The sequence below is a fragment of the Tamandua tetradactyla genome, chromosome 11, assembly GCF_023851605.1.
Source record: "Tamandua tetradactyla isolate mTamTet1 chromosome 11, mTamTet1.pri, whole genome shotgun sequence".
Lineage (NCBI taxonomy): Eukaryota > Metazoa > Chordata > Mammalia > Pilosa > Myrmecophagidae > Tamandua > Tamandua tetradactyla.
The window spans coordinates 95,832,218-95,846,720 of NC_135337.1; the positions used below are offsets into that span (position 1 = coordinate 95,832,218).

The following is a 14,503-nucleotide window of genomic DNA, read 5'->3' on the forward strand; positions in this document are numbered from 1 at the left end:
ACCCACGTCCTCCCCAGTCTTACGGTGGCTCCACTGTGCCTGTCACCCACAGTCCACAGGCTTAGTGGAACACACCAGTGGTGTCGTTAAGGCTCAGTTAAGAAACCTTACTCAATGGTTCTCCCTGCCTTGGACAAAAGTCCTGCCTCGTTCTCATGAGTCTCCGAGGGAGGCATTTTGGGTCATATAAGTTCTCTCTTTATAAAGTAGTCACTGGAAGACCAGGGCCATTTTTTCCATGGGCCCAAAAGGTAGAGAACAAAGCCATCCTGTCCTCTTACTGCCAGAAGTCATCCCAAGTGATATCTGCATTACACAAGCCCGTTTCCGAGTCTCTCTACAGGTCCACCAGTGGCCCCAGACCTCCCAGAGCATCCTGGTGACTCGGTAAATTGGACACGTCACCTAAGAAAGCAATCCCTTGAGCTGCACTGGAGGTGACCATCCTTGGTTCTCCTGACCACTCCTGCTGCAACAAAGCCAAGAGGCATCAACTCTTGGGGTACATCTGTCACTCCCAAACAAAACTCCACCCCCTGCCTGTACTTCTGAACCCCCCAGAGACCTGACCTTATGACTTAGTAAAGTCCAGAAGCCATTGCCATTGGAATTAGACTGCTTTCCAAGACCCTGGATAAGAACTGAACGCAGGCTGTCGACGTTGGAAGTAGCTGCTTTCCCAAGATTCCGGATGTGGACTGAGTATACTTAAAATCTTTTGCTTCTTCTTGGTCAGTTTAAGTGCAGTCATTCTTCCAGGGAACCAGGAGACTCTTGCTGATCTCACTCTGGCTGCGCTCAGCATCTCTACCCTTCTCCAAGTTTTAGTAAGCATGACATTCCATACCTGTTCTCCTTAAGCTAAGCCATTCTCATTTACAAATTCATAGTTAATAACCATATTTCAAACCCTTCTTTTCCTCATCCTGTTACCCTGCCCCACCATTTCAGTACTGACCTAATAATGCTATTCCCCAATTATCCCAAGCTGTAGCTACTGGAGAAAATAATTGAATGTTGAATCTGCCATGCCAACCCCCAAAGTTCTGATGCTATACCTATTGAGGCTCCCCTTTCCAGCATTTCCCGCTAGCCCCAAATACCCAACCTCAGTACACTTGTGCCTCACTCACTGAAAGTTAAAAATGCTACTCTCAGAGCACAGACCTCTGTTTCCTTGTCCAGCCAGCTGAAAAAAGACTCTCGTTTCTAGATGGCTGTCTCTTTGCCCTATCAACACCAGCAGCAGAACCACTGTAAATACACTCATTGGACATTGTCTTACCGAGGCTCATGCCAAAGGCTCTGCCAATCAAGACATAGAGCTGTTAGGCTCTGACCCTCTTCCCTTATTTCCAACTGGACTCAATGTAGTCTCCCAGCAGCCCTCCTTAGAAGGAGTTCTCTCTCAAGTCTCCCCCTTGTGCTGCTATGTCTCCTTGCCTCGTGGATACATCTTTCCCTGAACTGCTCTCAAGGAGCTCTCATCTTCCACTGCCTTAACCATATACTCTTTAAACAGCGCTGTACAGTTGAAGATCTCAAATACCCAAACTTTGAGATCCACACAAGATGAAACTGATCCTGAAGAGCCATTGGGCCATTCATGCTGGAATTGAAGCTGTCTTGGGCAGTGGCTTTGCCTATCATGAACAGACTCTCTCTAACCTTACCTCTACGCTTGAAACCCTTGCCCAGCAGATTGGTGAGGCGCTTCGAAGCCTACAGATCTCCTTAAGTTCTCTAGCCAGTGCTAGAGAACTTACCTTTTAGGTGAAGAAGGAGGTGTATGAGTCATTGCCAGCAATTCCTGTTGTACCTGGGTTAACACCTCTAAATAGGTTGAGATGAACATTCCAAAAATCTTCAGATAGGTCACATGGTTACCCAACATGAACCTTTGTCCAGGGGACCTCTGGGAATCCGTGAAGGGCTTTCTGCTGCAGGTGCTTGGTGACGCCCCCTGGTCTCCCCTGTTTAGGCTTGTGCACCTGCTTCTCTTTGGCCCTGCAGTCCTCTGGTGGCTCGTAGACTTTGTGGCCCAACAAGAGCCACTGGACTCTTTTTTTAAGTCTCAGCTGTCTTCTTAGGTTACCAGAACTTTAACAAAAAGTTAATCCCCCTTGGTCTTTGGAAAGTCTTGAGACTCTCTCAGCCAGGAGGAGGGAATGTGAAAACAGGATGGTTAAAGACTGCACAAACTGTCTTGGGTTGCTCGAGTGCCATCCTATCCAGAGGAGGACCGAGATGACTGAGAATCCAGTGAAAGTAGCTGAAAAGCTGCTCCACCATGACATACCCATAATCTCCTGTGTGCTGGGATGCTTTTGCAGCTCCAGGAACCACAGGACCAGAAGGAACCAGTCTACTGATGAACAGTCTGAACTGGCCAACTGTGTCCGAGGACACCTGCTCTGAAACCCCTCCTAGCACTGCCCTCCCCTTCCCAAGGCAGCCCATACCCCAGATAACTCATATAAGCTGCTCCTGGGCCCTGTCCCTCCTCATGCAGGTGCTGTTTCTGGCTCTGTCCCCATTGTGTGTTACTCTTGCTCAATAAAGCTTCATTCTTGTCTTTGTAGCAAGTCCTTGGTTATTTCTTTTTTTGACAGGCCCATTTCACAGGGTAGGAAACTGAGACACAGCATAGGGCCCTTGCTGAGGAAAGGGCAGAGCCAAGACTTGAAACCCAGGTAGGGTGCCCCAAGACCCTAGCAGAGGACGGGGTGGTGAGCAGGGAAAGCACGGATGGTGGGGGTGATGGGGATGATGGTAGGTTATAAGAAATGAGACGGAGGGGCAGGCTGGAGTTGTCTTGCTGACTAAGGACCCGGCCCTGACCCCTCAAGATTGCTTCTGGATCTTCTCTGACGCCTGTGCTGTTTCCACTGCCAGTGGTGTGTTTGAGTCCCGACTGTCTGCGCTTGGGTGGGCTGTTTCGCCTGAGGCTCCTGTTTCCTCTTCGAGATAGGCTCCCCCTCAGTGGCTGTTGAAAGAAGTGAAGGCACGGACACATATCCCCCACTTACAACAGGGCCTGGACGGAGGGGGCACCTGTAAGTGCTGGCCTGTGTTGTCATCACCAGTCCGGGATCCCACCGCTCGCTGTTGAGAGGCCCTAGTGGAGTCAGTTCTCTGAGCCGCTGCCCCATCTGTGAAGACGATCTACCTTTCCTTCCCCACTGTCAACATCCACTTCTTTGTGCTTCAGACCACCCTCTAGCAGCCCCAGAAGATAGGAAGGCTTTTTGGAGCCTCTCTTAACAGATTCCAAGGAAACGTGTGCGGAGGAGCAAAATGATTTGTCTGATATCACTTTGCTGAGGCTGGTCCTGCTTTTTCAGCCAACACACCCGTGAGAGTCCCACCTGGAGAAGGCCACAGATCCTCGTGGTTCAGGGCTCAGGTGCAACCGGGAGAGTCTCGGGCGTCCGTCTCAGTGTCTTCTTCCCCCTCACCACAGGCCCAGGCAGCATGGCGGCCAGGCGAATTGCACAGGAGACTTTTGATGCTGTGTTACAAGAAAAAGCTAAACGCTATCACGTGGACCCCAGTGAGACCGTGGGTGAAACACTTCAGTTTAAAGCTCAAGGTGAATTTAAGTGGCTTTTTGGGTTTGTTTTTGGCAGGGAGGGGTGGCTGGGAGACAGGCAGAAGGATGCCTTGGGCAAACCACATAACGTATCTTATTCTTACTTTTCTTATTTGCTGAGGGAAGATAAAGTTTTCTCCTGGCCTACCTGTCAAACCAAAATGCAGAAGAGGGTATTTTCTTATCTGGAGTTTCTAGGTAGCTGACACTGCTTCTGTACTTCTCAGACACAGTCCCCCCACCTACAGAGGGTTCTGGAATGTATCTCCTGCCCACCCTCCAGCACCCCCCCCCCACTGCCTCTCCTCCCTCTTCCTGGCCCGGATTTGAGCTCTTAGCGCCTCCTGCCTGGGCTGTGGTACCATCTTCCCCTGCTGCTTACCCTCTAACTTGCCTCTACATACTTGCTTCACAGTCCAATTAATGACAAGCGTACTGGGCCATGGTTCTGTTTGAAATCTTGGGGGCCCCCATTGTTAGCTATGTTTTCATATGAGTGCAGGAGCAGCCCAGTAAGGCGATAGCAGTGTGTGCTTCAGACCTGGTGGAGGACAGGAGGGAGTGGTGGGGCCTGGGGGGCCGCCTGTTGTAGGCCCTGTCTGAAAACATCCCCTTTGAAAGCTTTGAAGTACCCTGCCAGGAAATCAAACAAAAACACAAATGGTGCCCAAGCAGGTTACAGGGCACCCAAAGGTCCCCCTCACCTCCTGCCTGCGCCTCATGTTTCAGAGGCACTGCAGTGCCTGCTGTTCCTCTGCTTTGGCTGGGTGTTTGCTCTGGCACCAAGGCACAGCGCAGACGCCTCTCCAGGCCTTACGATTGACCACCCCACTCTGTCGTGGGCTGTATGCCCTCTGTCATGGCTGGAGAGCGCTGCAGGTGGGCACCAGATGCTGCTGCCACTGCCCTGCCCCAGCATGGAGGAAGTGTTCTCTCAGTGCCAGCCATCTGGGTCTAGGTGCCTAGGATATGGAGAATTTACTTCTCACTTTGGATCTGAGAAATCAGGCTCAGAGGCCCTCTCGAGGTTCTGAGTTTACAAAAATTGCGTGAGTAATACACAGAGTCATTTTGGTGTAACAGACTTGAACGATTAAGAAGTAGGTTAGAGTGCCTTTTACCCACGTCCTGTACCCCCTTGGAGATAACCATTTCACCTCTTATGCACTTCTGTTCCTTTAGCTGTGGAATGTTGACATGGACCCAAATGGGCACGTGTTAATATGTACTTGTGGAGGCTGAAATCATGGCCTACCTTTGTCTAGTGACTCCAGGACTCTAATCCGTGTTTTAGTTACCACCAGAAAGATGAGGGACAGGGGGCTGGGAGGTGGAACTAGAAAGCAGGACACTAGGTTGTTCTGGAAACATCTCTCTGTCACAGAAGCTGTGTGGCCAGGTTTTGGTCTCTCTCTGTATGTCTTCTCCACTCTGGGCTTTCCTGCTTCATCATAAGCCAGCCAGGGGATTGGAAAGTCTCGGCATGCCAAGTCTAGTTCCACGTGGCCCCTCTGCCAGGACTGTTGCATAGCCTCCTCCCTGGGGCCTCTGTGCCCACTCTGGCCTCTGGCCCCTGCTCTCCGTAAGGTCACCCCTTACCCAGCACCCCTCGGTGGTTTCTGGCTCACGCCAAGACCAAAGTCCCACACTGAGGGCCCGGCTGGTCGACCACCCTCTTCTGTTCTGATCTCCACTGCAGTGGTTTCCCACCTCTGCTGCGCTTGAGAATCATCTGAGGACCTTTTAAAAATCCAGATGTCCCAGTTGCACCCCATCCTAATTATATCAGGACATGTAGGGATGGGTCCCCAGGGTATGCTGTTGTGCAGCAAAGTTTTGGAGCTGCCCTCATTCCCTCTCCATCAGCCTTGCTGCCCCCTGTGAAGGCCCCTTGGGGTGGAGTTCTCAGAGCTCTCTCTGCCTGACAGGTCTCCTCCAGCCACTGGATTGGCCCCTGGCCTCTTGTAGGCTGTGGCACATGTGTACTGATACCAGAGCAGCCTCCCTGACCAGCCTTCCTCCTCACTCTCTGGCCTGCTTGGTCCTTCCCCTTGGCACTGACTTCCACCTGGTGTGTTCTTGTTCTCTGTCTCACTTCCTCCACTGGCAAGTCTGCTCTGGAGAGCCAGGATTTGGCTGCTCTCATTTCCGGGTTGTAGCTGTTGTGCCTGGAACAGTGCCTGTGCACAGTAGGCACTCAGCCGTTGCTTGCACGTGTGAACTTGGATTTGCTTGAGCTTTGGCTTCCTAGGGCCTCTCCAGCCCAGTGCCACCTTGTGGCATCTACCTGTGTTTCTGTTTTCATTTGGCTTTTTGACTAAGTAATAGATTCTGATTCAGAATCCAGACAGTTAAAAGGCATCCAGTAAACAGTCTCTCAGGTGCCTTCTGCCACCATCTCCTTGCGGCTTCTCTATGTAGAAGCAGATGTCCAGCCTCTTTCTCCTTCCTGCCAGAGGAAAGATGGCACTCTGGTTCCTTCACATACAGCATCAATGCCATGTGACTTTGTTAGCAGATGCCTTCTGCTCAACTGCCTCAGTTACATTTTTCTACTCCAGAGAGAGTGATTTCACTCAGCTGGCTTTGGTCAGCTGTTCAGTCGTGGACCAGTCAGGGTGTTGGTGAATGAGGGGTTGACCATGCCTCTTCTGCCTAGTGGGCTGTGGGCAGTAGAGTCCTTTGAAGAAGGGGTGAAAGCAGGCAACCCCCACCAGCCTGTCTGCCTGAGGGAGAAGTAGAAGCACAACTGCAGTCGTGAAGTCAGGTTGTTTGGGGACCACACACCCTTCCCTGAGTCTGTTAAGGGGGGCTTGTAGCCCCCAAAGCCTAAGGGGACAGAGCAACAAGTCTGCACGAGTGGGACTCCTGGGGAAGCATTGAAAGTGTACTGGGCCTGAGGGGTGGTACCTGGGGACAGATTCAGGCCACTGCTTCAAAGCTCTCCTGGTTTCATAAATGTGAAGTCCAGATTTATAAGCAAAACCACCCATATCGTGAACATTGGCAACAATGACCAATCTGTGAGAAGCCCCACAGACTGTTATTCTGTGACCATAGTTTGAAGTCCCTTTTATGTTTCTTTTTGTGTTATTTCAGATCTCTTAAGGACAGTCCCAAGATCCAGAGCAGATATATTTGATGATGTGCACAGCGAAGCCAGATATTCCCTCGGCACTTCTGTAGCTTGTGCTCGAGATACTGGTAGAGAAGGCCTGAGAGCTGATATATTCCCAGGACCCTCCTTCAGATCAAGCACCCCTTCTGTAAGTGACGAGATCTACTTTCGCAAAGAATGTGGCCGGGACCTGGAGTTTTCCCACCCTGACTCTCGGGACCAGGTCTTCGGCCACCGGAAATTGGGACATTTCCGTTCTCAGGATTGGAAATTTGCACTCCGTAGCTCTTGGGAGCAAGACTTGGGTCAGTCCATTTCTCAAGAATCCTCTTGGTCACAGGAGTATAATTTGGGTCCTTCGTCAATCCTGGGGGACTTTGGCTCCTCCAGGCTCATTGATAAGGAATGTCTGGAAAAGGAGAGCTCTGGTTATGACCCGGGCCCTACAGGCGAGGCAGATTCGGTGCACAGAGCTGGTGGCCAGCTCCAGGGCCGGGCCCAAGCTTCCAGCATCACTGACCAGGAAAGTGGGCTTCTCGGAAAGGGGGAGACTCAGGGCATGCTCAAGGCTAAAGGGGATGTTGGGAAGCTGGTCACGTTAAGAAACGTGAGCACGAAGAAGCTAACCCCGATAAACCGCATTACACCCAAAACTCAGGGCACTAACCAACTCCAGAAAGCCACCCCGGGTCCTGACGTGACCCTTGGGATAAACCCAGGCATGGAGGAGATCCAGTTCCCCACTCCGAAGATTCCTCTGGGGCTTGATCTGAAGAACATCCGGCTCCCCAGAAGAAAGATGAGCTTTGACCTTGTGGACAAGTCGGATGTCTTCTCAAGATTCGGGATAGAAATAATCAAATGGGCAGGATTCCATACGATAAAAGATGACATTAAGTTTTCCCAGCTTTTCCAAACTCTCTTTGAGCTTGAAACGGAAACCTGTGCTAAAATGCTTGCCTCGTTCAAGTGCTCCTTAAAACCAGAGCACAGAGATTTTTGCTTTTTTACTATCAAATTTTTAAAGCACTCTGCTTTGAAAACACCCAGAGTTGATAACGAGTTTTTAAACATGCTTTTAGACAAAGGTGCTGTGAAAACCAAAAATTGCTTTTTTGAAATCATCAAGCCCTTTGACAAGTACATCATGAGGCTTCAAGACCGGCTCCTGAAGAGCGTCACACCCCTGCTCATGGCCTGCAACGCCTACGAGCTGAGTGTCAAGATGCAGACCCTCAGCAACCCCCTGGACTTGGCCCTTGCTCTGGAGACCACCAATTCTCTCTGCCGGAAGTCCTTGGCCCTGCTGGGACAGACATTCGCCTTGGCCTCATCTTTCCGGCAGGAGAAAATCTTGGAAGCCGTCGGCCTACAAGATATAGCGCCCTCTCCTGCCTCATTTCCCAACTTTGAGGACTCCACATTGTTTGGAAGAGAGTACATCGACCACCTGAAGGCCTGGCTCATCAGTAGCGGGTACCCACTGCAGATTAAGAGGGCCGGGCCTGCACCTGCACGGGAGGAGGAGACGGTTCCTGCTATGAAGCCCGAAATTCAGATCGGGGCTCCCAGGGGGCTCAGTGATGGTAAGGAGAATATCTACAATTTCTGTTTGTTGTGGTTCACAGTTTTTCACATTTCTTTTGGTAATATGCTTTATTCTGATTGCTATTTACATACAGGTTAGACATGCTTCAGCCCATTTAAAATGAATCAGAATTTTAGTAGGGAACTCACACTGGTCAGTGTATATGTCTGCTGTTCATTCTCCAAATGCATGTTAGGGATTTGTCTACCACTGAAATCTTTAGACACTTTGAAGTTGCAGACCCTCGTGAGAATCTGATGAGAGGCCGAGATCCTTGCCAGGAAAAATGCACATGTATTCGTGAACAATTTTACCTCCATTTTCTGGGGAGGGTTTGTACTGTTCTGAAGCCAAAGTGAAGAACCACTGTTCTGACATGGGTCCTATCTGAGGTATTACTAGAAGAAAGAATAACTCTGGACACGGCCTCCGAGGAGAACCCCTACTTGCCAGGGAAGGTGATCTTGTGACCCCCCTCCCACTTTGTCCTGGGAACAAAGGGAACCCAGGAGGCCCCCTTAGGCTGGGCTAAGGCTGTACAGGGATCAGCCTGGTAGTTCAGGTAGGGAGGGCACCTGGCCATAATTTTTGGATGCTGTGAGGATGCAGTGTCCAGTTCTTTCTTGTACCGGTAACCAGGTGGGAAGCACTTTTTCCTCTTAAGACAAGAAGGAAGAACCTGTTGCCCTGAAGTGGTTCTCAGTTTCCATTGTCCCCAGCCAAGTGGGGGTCTCATTTGTGCCTTAATCTCCTCGCTCTGTCACCGCTTCCTACTGCCCTGGCCATGCCTGGCTCGGATGAAGTACCACCACGTAAGGCAGCCAGGCCCATCCCCTGACCAGCCCCGCCTGCAGGCGGCTCTTGGCAGGAGGGGCTCAGGGTTGGTTGAAGCCAGATGGCGGAGGGGTTGGGTGTCCCAACAGCGTTACAGGGGTGTGTCCCCCCAGTCAGGCATGGCACTGCTGCCCCTTCTGGCTCTCACTCTGTGGACCCAGCGGCACTTGTGTGCCCAGTGCTCTAGTCTGCTGTCTAACCTTGGCCCCCAGGGCCTTTCCTCTGCTCTGCAGCATTTGCCATGTTGCAGTACTGACCTAGCATAGACCACGTCTTTCCCTTAGCGTTGAACTCACTGCCTTTTACTGGAGGTTTCTGCAGCCAGGTAAATCAGGGCTCACCTTGGGCTCTTCCAGATGGAGGAGCATGTGTTCTTGGCAGATTAATTCACATCTGCAAGCCGTGGCTCCACATCTGGCCGGAGCATTTAGCTGTCCAGCTGGGACAGGGGTACAGGGAGAGGGTCTCCTGTGAGGCTCAGTTGATGTGGAACCCCTACAGCTGGTTCTCTTTTAGTACTAGAACTGATGAAATGGCATGGGGTCATGTGCTTCGGTTGAACTCACTGATTTTTTGTTTTTGAATTCTCCTAAGAATATGTTAGCAGGCATGGCATTGCTGAGCCGAAGCTGTGCCCACTTTCTGGCCCAGGACTCTGGTGCCATTTTGCATTCTCAAAGGGTCATCCCCGCTAGAGATGGTTATGGACCTCTAGGAATGTGGCTACCTTGGGAAGCTTTCTGGCTCTGAGCTACCCACTCATTTGCAGAGTTAGGTCAGGTGAGCGGTTCTGTAAAATGTTGAAAAGGACAGCAAATCCACAGGGCAAGTGATTGCCAGAACTGGGTGGTGGAAGGATTGATCTGGGTAAAGAGCCTATGCTGGTGGGTAAGACTAAGCTCTCAGCTCAGCACAGCGGAGACAGAGTCAGGCCTGTGCAGGCATGACACAGAGGGAGCTCAGCAGTGCCTCCATTCCGTGCAGGTTTTACTGACCAGGGAAGAAAGAGGCCGTTTTGTGCTTTCAAAACTAGCAAATACCGAAAATTAAAGAATCTTATTCTTTGAGAAAGTAGATGCTCTTCTGCATTGTTGGTGAAAAGCAGAACAGTCGTATTGAAGGAAATTCACCCTTTAAAATGTTTTTTCTTTTCATCCACCAGGCAGTTATTTTCTATGGACTTTGAAACTTTGGAACCTTTTGGTTTTTTAGTAATTACAGAATTTTTCTTTGTAAATTTATGTATGTGTGTGTCCATGCACACATACACATACATATATATAATTTCCAGTTACAAAACACATGCATGTTGTTACAAGAAATAAGGCACAAAGGAAGGGAAATCATTGATAAATCTACCGCCTATAGAAAATCACTGTTAACTGTCCAGTATATTCCCTTCTCATCCCCTTCCTGTGTGCCATTTTTAGGTATTTTTTTATCTCATCTTTACATTGGGAACCATAATCTGGATACATTTTGCTCTCTAGATACATTATATTCACTATATTTAGATAGCTCTTGACATCTAGGTGCATTAGTTATACAACATGAGCTACTGATTAGGTTGGTCTTGAAACTGGACACATTTTACATCTTGTCCCTCCTAGTTTTACTTTGTGGACATTCAGGTTATTTAAGCAATGATGCCGAGTACCATCAGCTGCCCGTGTTGCTCCCCTGCCCTGCAGGGTCAGCCTGTGGTCTCTTTGGGAGGGTGCGCTGTGTGTTGATTTGTGGAATAAATTGTCGCTTCCCCGTCTTCTATGAGGTCTCAGCTGTGGTATTCACCAACCAGCTACCCTGGGCTCCCACGCCAGCTCAGAAACATGCTTCTGTGTTCCAGCAGCACCCCAGCGTGCAGACCGCAGAGTGGTGGAGATCATCGACACGCTGGTGAAGCGCATTGCCGAAGGCGGCCTGTCTCCCAAGGAGCGTGCGCTTCTCAAGGAGGACCCTGCTTACTGGTAAGCCTCAGAAACGTCGCCCCACAGGTGCCCCGCGGAGCAGAGAATAAGGTGCTTACTTAAAGCATGGTGTAGTCTGGGCAGATGAGCAAGAGTCTGGGGTCCAGTTTCCCCGGGTACAAGCCCAGCTTGGCCATGGACGTGCTGGGTGACCTTCTCGCATCTAGGTCCTGGAGGTCACAGTCCCCCTTTCACCGGTGTCCTAGAAATGAAATGAGACAGGTAGGCAGTGGTGTGAGGGAGGGAATTCCTGGGTCCTAGTGACTGCTCAGAATTAACTGCTTCTTAAAATGATAGTCTTCATCATAAACTTAGTACTTGCTTGTTGGAGGAAATGCAGACGAGGAGAGAGCAGGGACCCCCACCTGTTTGCCTGCCAGCTCCCCCCGGGCATTTTAATGTCTCTGCTTCCAGTCTTTCCACACTCAGGGGAACTTTTTTTTTTTTTTAAGTGTGCCTGTGATTATCCTGTGATAGGCGTTATCTGCCCCTTTTTAGGTAACGTGGAAAAATGCTTGTATTCCATACTTCCAGTAAACCTGATTTGAGAAGGCCATGCCCTAGAGTAGGTGGTCCGAGTTCCTGTGTCCCCTCCGTCCTGGCTGACCTTAAGAGCCTATGCCTCAGGAAAAACTTAAAGCATCCGTTTCCCCTGTATATAGGGATGCCACTTGGGATTAGATTGCTGGAAATGAGAAATTTTTACGCTCTATGAACTTTTTATAAAAGTTACAAAAATGGCATATGCGCTTTGTTAAAATAGGGGAGAGCATAAAGCCCAGATGGCTGTTGCTCAGACCTCTCCCACTGAGAATGCCACGTTGGACACGCTTTCCCTCCTACCCGTGTTGTTGCCCTCAGCGTGCCCTCCATGCACTTCCCCTTCTGCTGGGGGCCGAGGGCCGAGTCATGACATACACTGGTCCTGTACCTGACTCAGCCACCCCTGGCATCTTAGGTTTTCACAGCTGCTTTCCCTGCTATTTAATGATACCACGATGGACATTTTTTTGCTTGTACTTCTGTGTTTGGGATAGTATCTGGAAATGAAATCGCGGTGTTGAAGGGAACACGCATGGTAGTGGCTTTGGATCTGCGGTGGCGTTTCTCCCCTGGGCACTGTTGACCTCTAGGACCAGATTGCTCTGCTGCAGAGCTGGCCCAGCCCCCCACCCCACCCCACCCCAGGATGTGGCAGCAGCACCCTGTGCCTTTACCAGTGAAAACAAGCAGCACCCCACAGTTGTGACACCCAGCATGGTCTCCAGGCCCTGTCCAGTAGTACCCCATGGGGCAGGTGCCTGGTTGAAGCCACTTGTCTGTGCTACCAGGTCACACTGACAGTGGGCTACTTGTGCCGTCTGATGCCTGTGCTGCCGCTCTGTTCCTTCACCAGGTTTTCCGATTAAAAATAAATTCATAATGAGGCTTGCCTTGTATCCTCCCTGAATGAGTGAGGTTGACATTTTCCCATGGGTCACCTCATTGCTCCTCTTGGGTGGCATCTTGATCTGCTGTGGTTGGCGCCGTCCTCATTCTGCCTGGTGTCCTTGCTTTTGTGGTTAGTGCAGGTGCTTAACACAGCTTGGTGTACAGGAGGAAGGGTTTAAGCTTTGATTTTTACAGAATTCTTGAATTCTTTTGGATTATTTTCATGTATTGAATGAGGTATGAATATCAGTGAAAATTTAAAAATACCTGCATAACCTGTCCCGGCATCATTTGTTGACTACACCTTATTGAACAAAGTTACCCTCTCTGGGTACTTCTCTGCTCAAGCACGAGCTGGCTGACTCTTCCTGAGGTCCTGGTGAGATTGGCTCACACCCATACTTATTTCACAGGCAGCACCTGAGGCTCACAGGTGCCTAGCTGGTCAGTGACCGGGCTGGGGCTCTAGGCCCTTTGGTCTTCACCAGCCCATGTGCTCCAGGAAGGAGGCCAGGCAGCCTGGACATAGGCCTGGCAGATGCCAGAGCCCCTGAGATGCAGGTTCCGGACTTGGGAGCAGCAGGTGCAATACCCAGAGGCCCAGGGGCAGTTCCCAGGTAACCAGTGAGTGGGTAGGAGGAAAGAGGGACCCTGAGCCCATGGCCCATGGCAGACAGGCTCAGTCACCAATGACCAGGGACGGCAGACAGAAGCCATAGCAGGGTGGGGAGGTTGGGGTATAGACTCAGAAGCAAGCATCCAGGTAGACATCAGATATTTGAGGATAATCATATATGAAGGAGCATCCCCAAACTCCATGGAGCCGACATCTGAGAAGACCGAGTGAGTCCCCAGGAGAAAGCAGGGGTTTATCGGCTTGGGTGCATGGTTAGTAGTCGCAGGTGCGTTCTAGTACACTGTCCAAGAAACAGGAACCCGTTGATACTTTTGGAAAAGAACCTTTAAGCATCTTGAGAAAGAAAAATAGGATTGTTGACCTAAGACTCCCAGCAGACAAAGGACAGATGAGGGTGCTGGATGGTAGCATGTGGCAAGGGAGGCCTGGGAGGCGCCGCCACTGGGAGTGCCCTGCAGGGGTTACCTGGAGATTGGACCCCAACACGGGAAAGAGTAGATGCAGGCAGGCGCAAGGAACCTTCAGTTTTGGTGTGTCCCTTTGAGATTGTTAATCGAAGCAACACTTGTATAACAAGAAGTAAAATGGCTCCTCCATGACTCCTTCCCACCCTCGCTGTCTCTTCAAGGGCCTTCCCTTAGTCCCTTAGGCTGCACTGTGGGCTACTTGTGTGTGTGTCTCAGCCACGTGCTCATGTTGCTCTGTCTTGGGGTATTGCTTTTGCCCATCACTTACTGACTTCCTGTAGAGGCAAGTGAAGACGAGCTTACTCTGTTTGTGAAGCCTCAAAGCCATTGCACAGGGGCTCCCTTCCTGCAAAGGCCCCAGCTCCTGTTACTCAGCTCTCGCTGTACGTCAGGAAGTGGGAAGTTCAGTATCCAGGAGACAGATGTGAACCGGGAAATTTCTGTGACTGCATCTTCCAAGGTGCAGCAGAGACAGGAGACCTCCCACCTCCCTGGGAGGCTTGCTCTGTGAAACTTGGTGGGCAAGATTGGCCACGGCCTCTGCTTGGAGGTGACCCACCCCCTTCCAGGTCTCCGAAGACGTGGGCAGGACTAACACCCATACAGCCTGCTTCCTCCATCCTCTGCAAGAGAGGTGGCAGGGTAACAAGCCTGGAAATGTGATAGCCGTGCAAGAGGTGCAGTTTGAGGACCCTGTCCTGAGTTACCCCTGGAGTCAGGTGGCCCTGCCTCTGCTGGACTGTTCTACAAGAGAAGGAACACCAACCCCCCATGTGTCCAGATTCAGGGAAAGGCAGATGCCAGGAATCCGTCCCTGAGGGAAACATCCAAGGGCCCAAGGCTGACACCAAATCTAAGTAAGAGATGCG

At 50.7% G+C, this 14,503-nt stretch overlaps 1 protein-coding gene across 6 annotated transcripts in view; it reads left to right on the top strand.

Annotated features, from left to right (window-relative positions):
- SUGP2 (SURP and G-patch domain containing 2) overlaps window positions 1–14,503 on the top strand; it is a 33,128-nt gene that overhangs the window by 4,578 nt on the left and 14,047 nt on the right. For 4 of the 6 annotated variants that reach the window (XM_077122078.1, XM_077122074.1, XM_077122077.1 and 1 more), the window contains exons 3-5: window positions 3,464–3,592; window positions 6,692–8,296; window positions 10,979–11,099. In XM_077122078.1, the coding sequence (XP_076978193.1) occupies window positions 3,475–3,592; window positions 6,692–8,296; window positions 10,979–11,099 (1,844 nt within the window). In that variant the 5' untranslated portion in view covers window positions 3,464–3,474. The remainder of the gene's footprint in view (window positions 1–3,463; window positions 3,593–6,691; window positions 8,297–10,978; window positions 11,100–14,503) is intronic. The other 2 variants (XM_077122079.1, XM_077122076.1) reach the window with 1 other exon arrangement.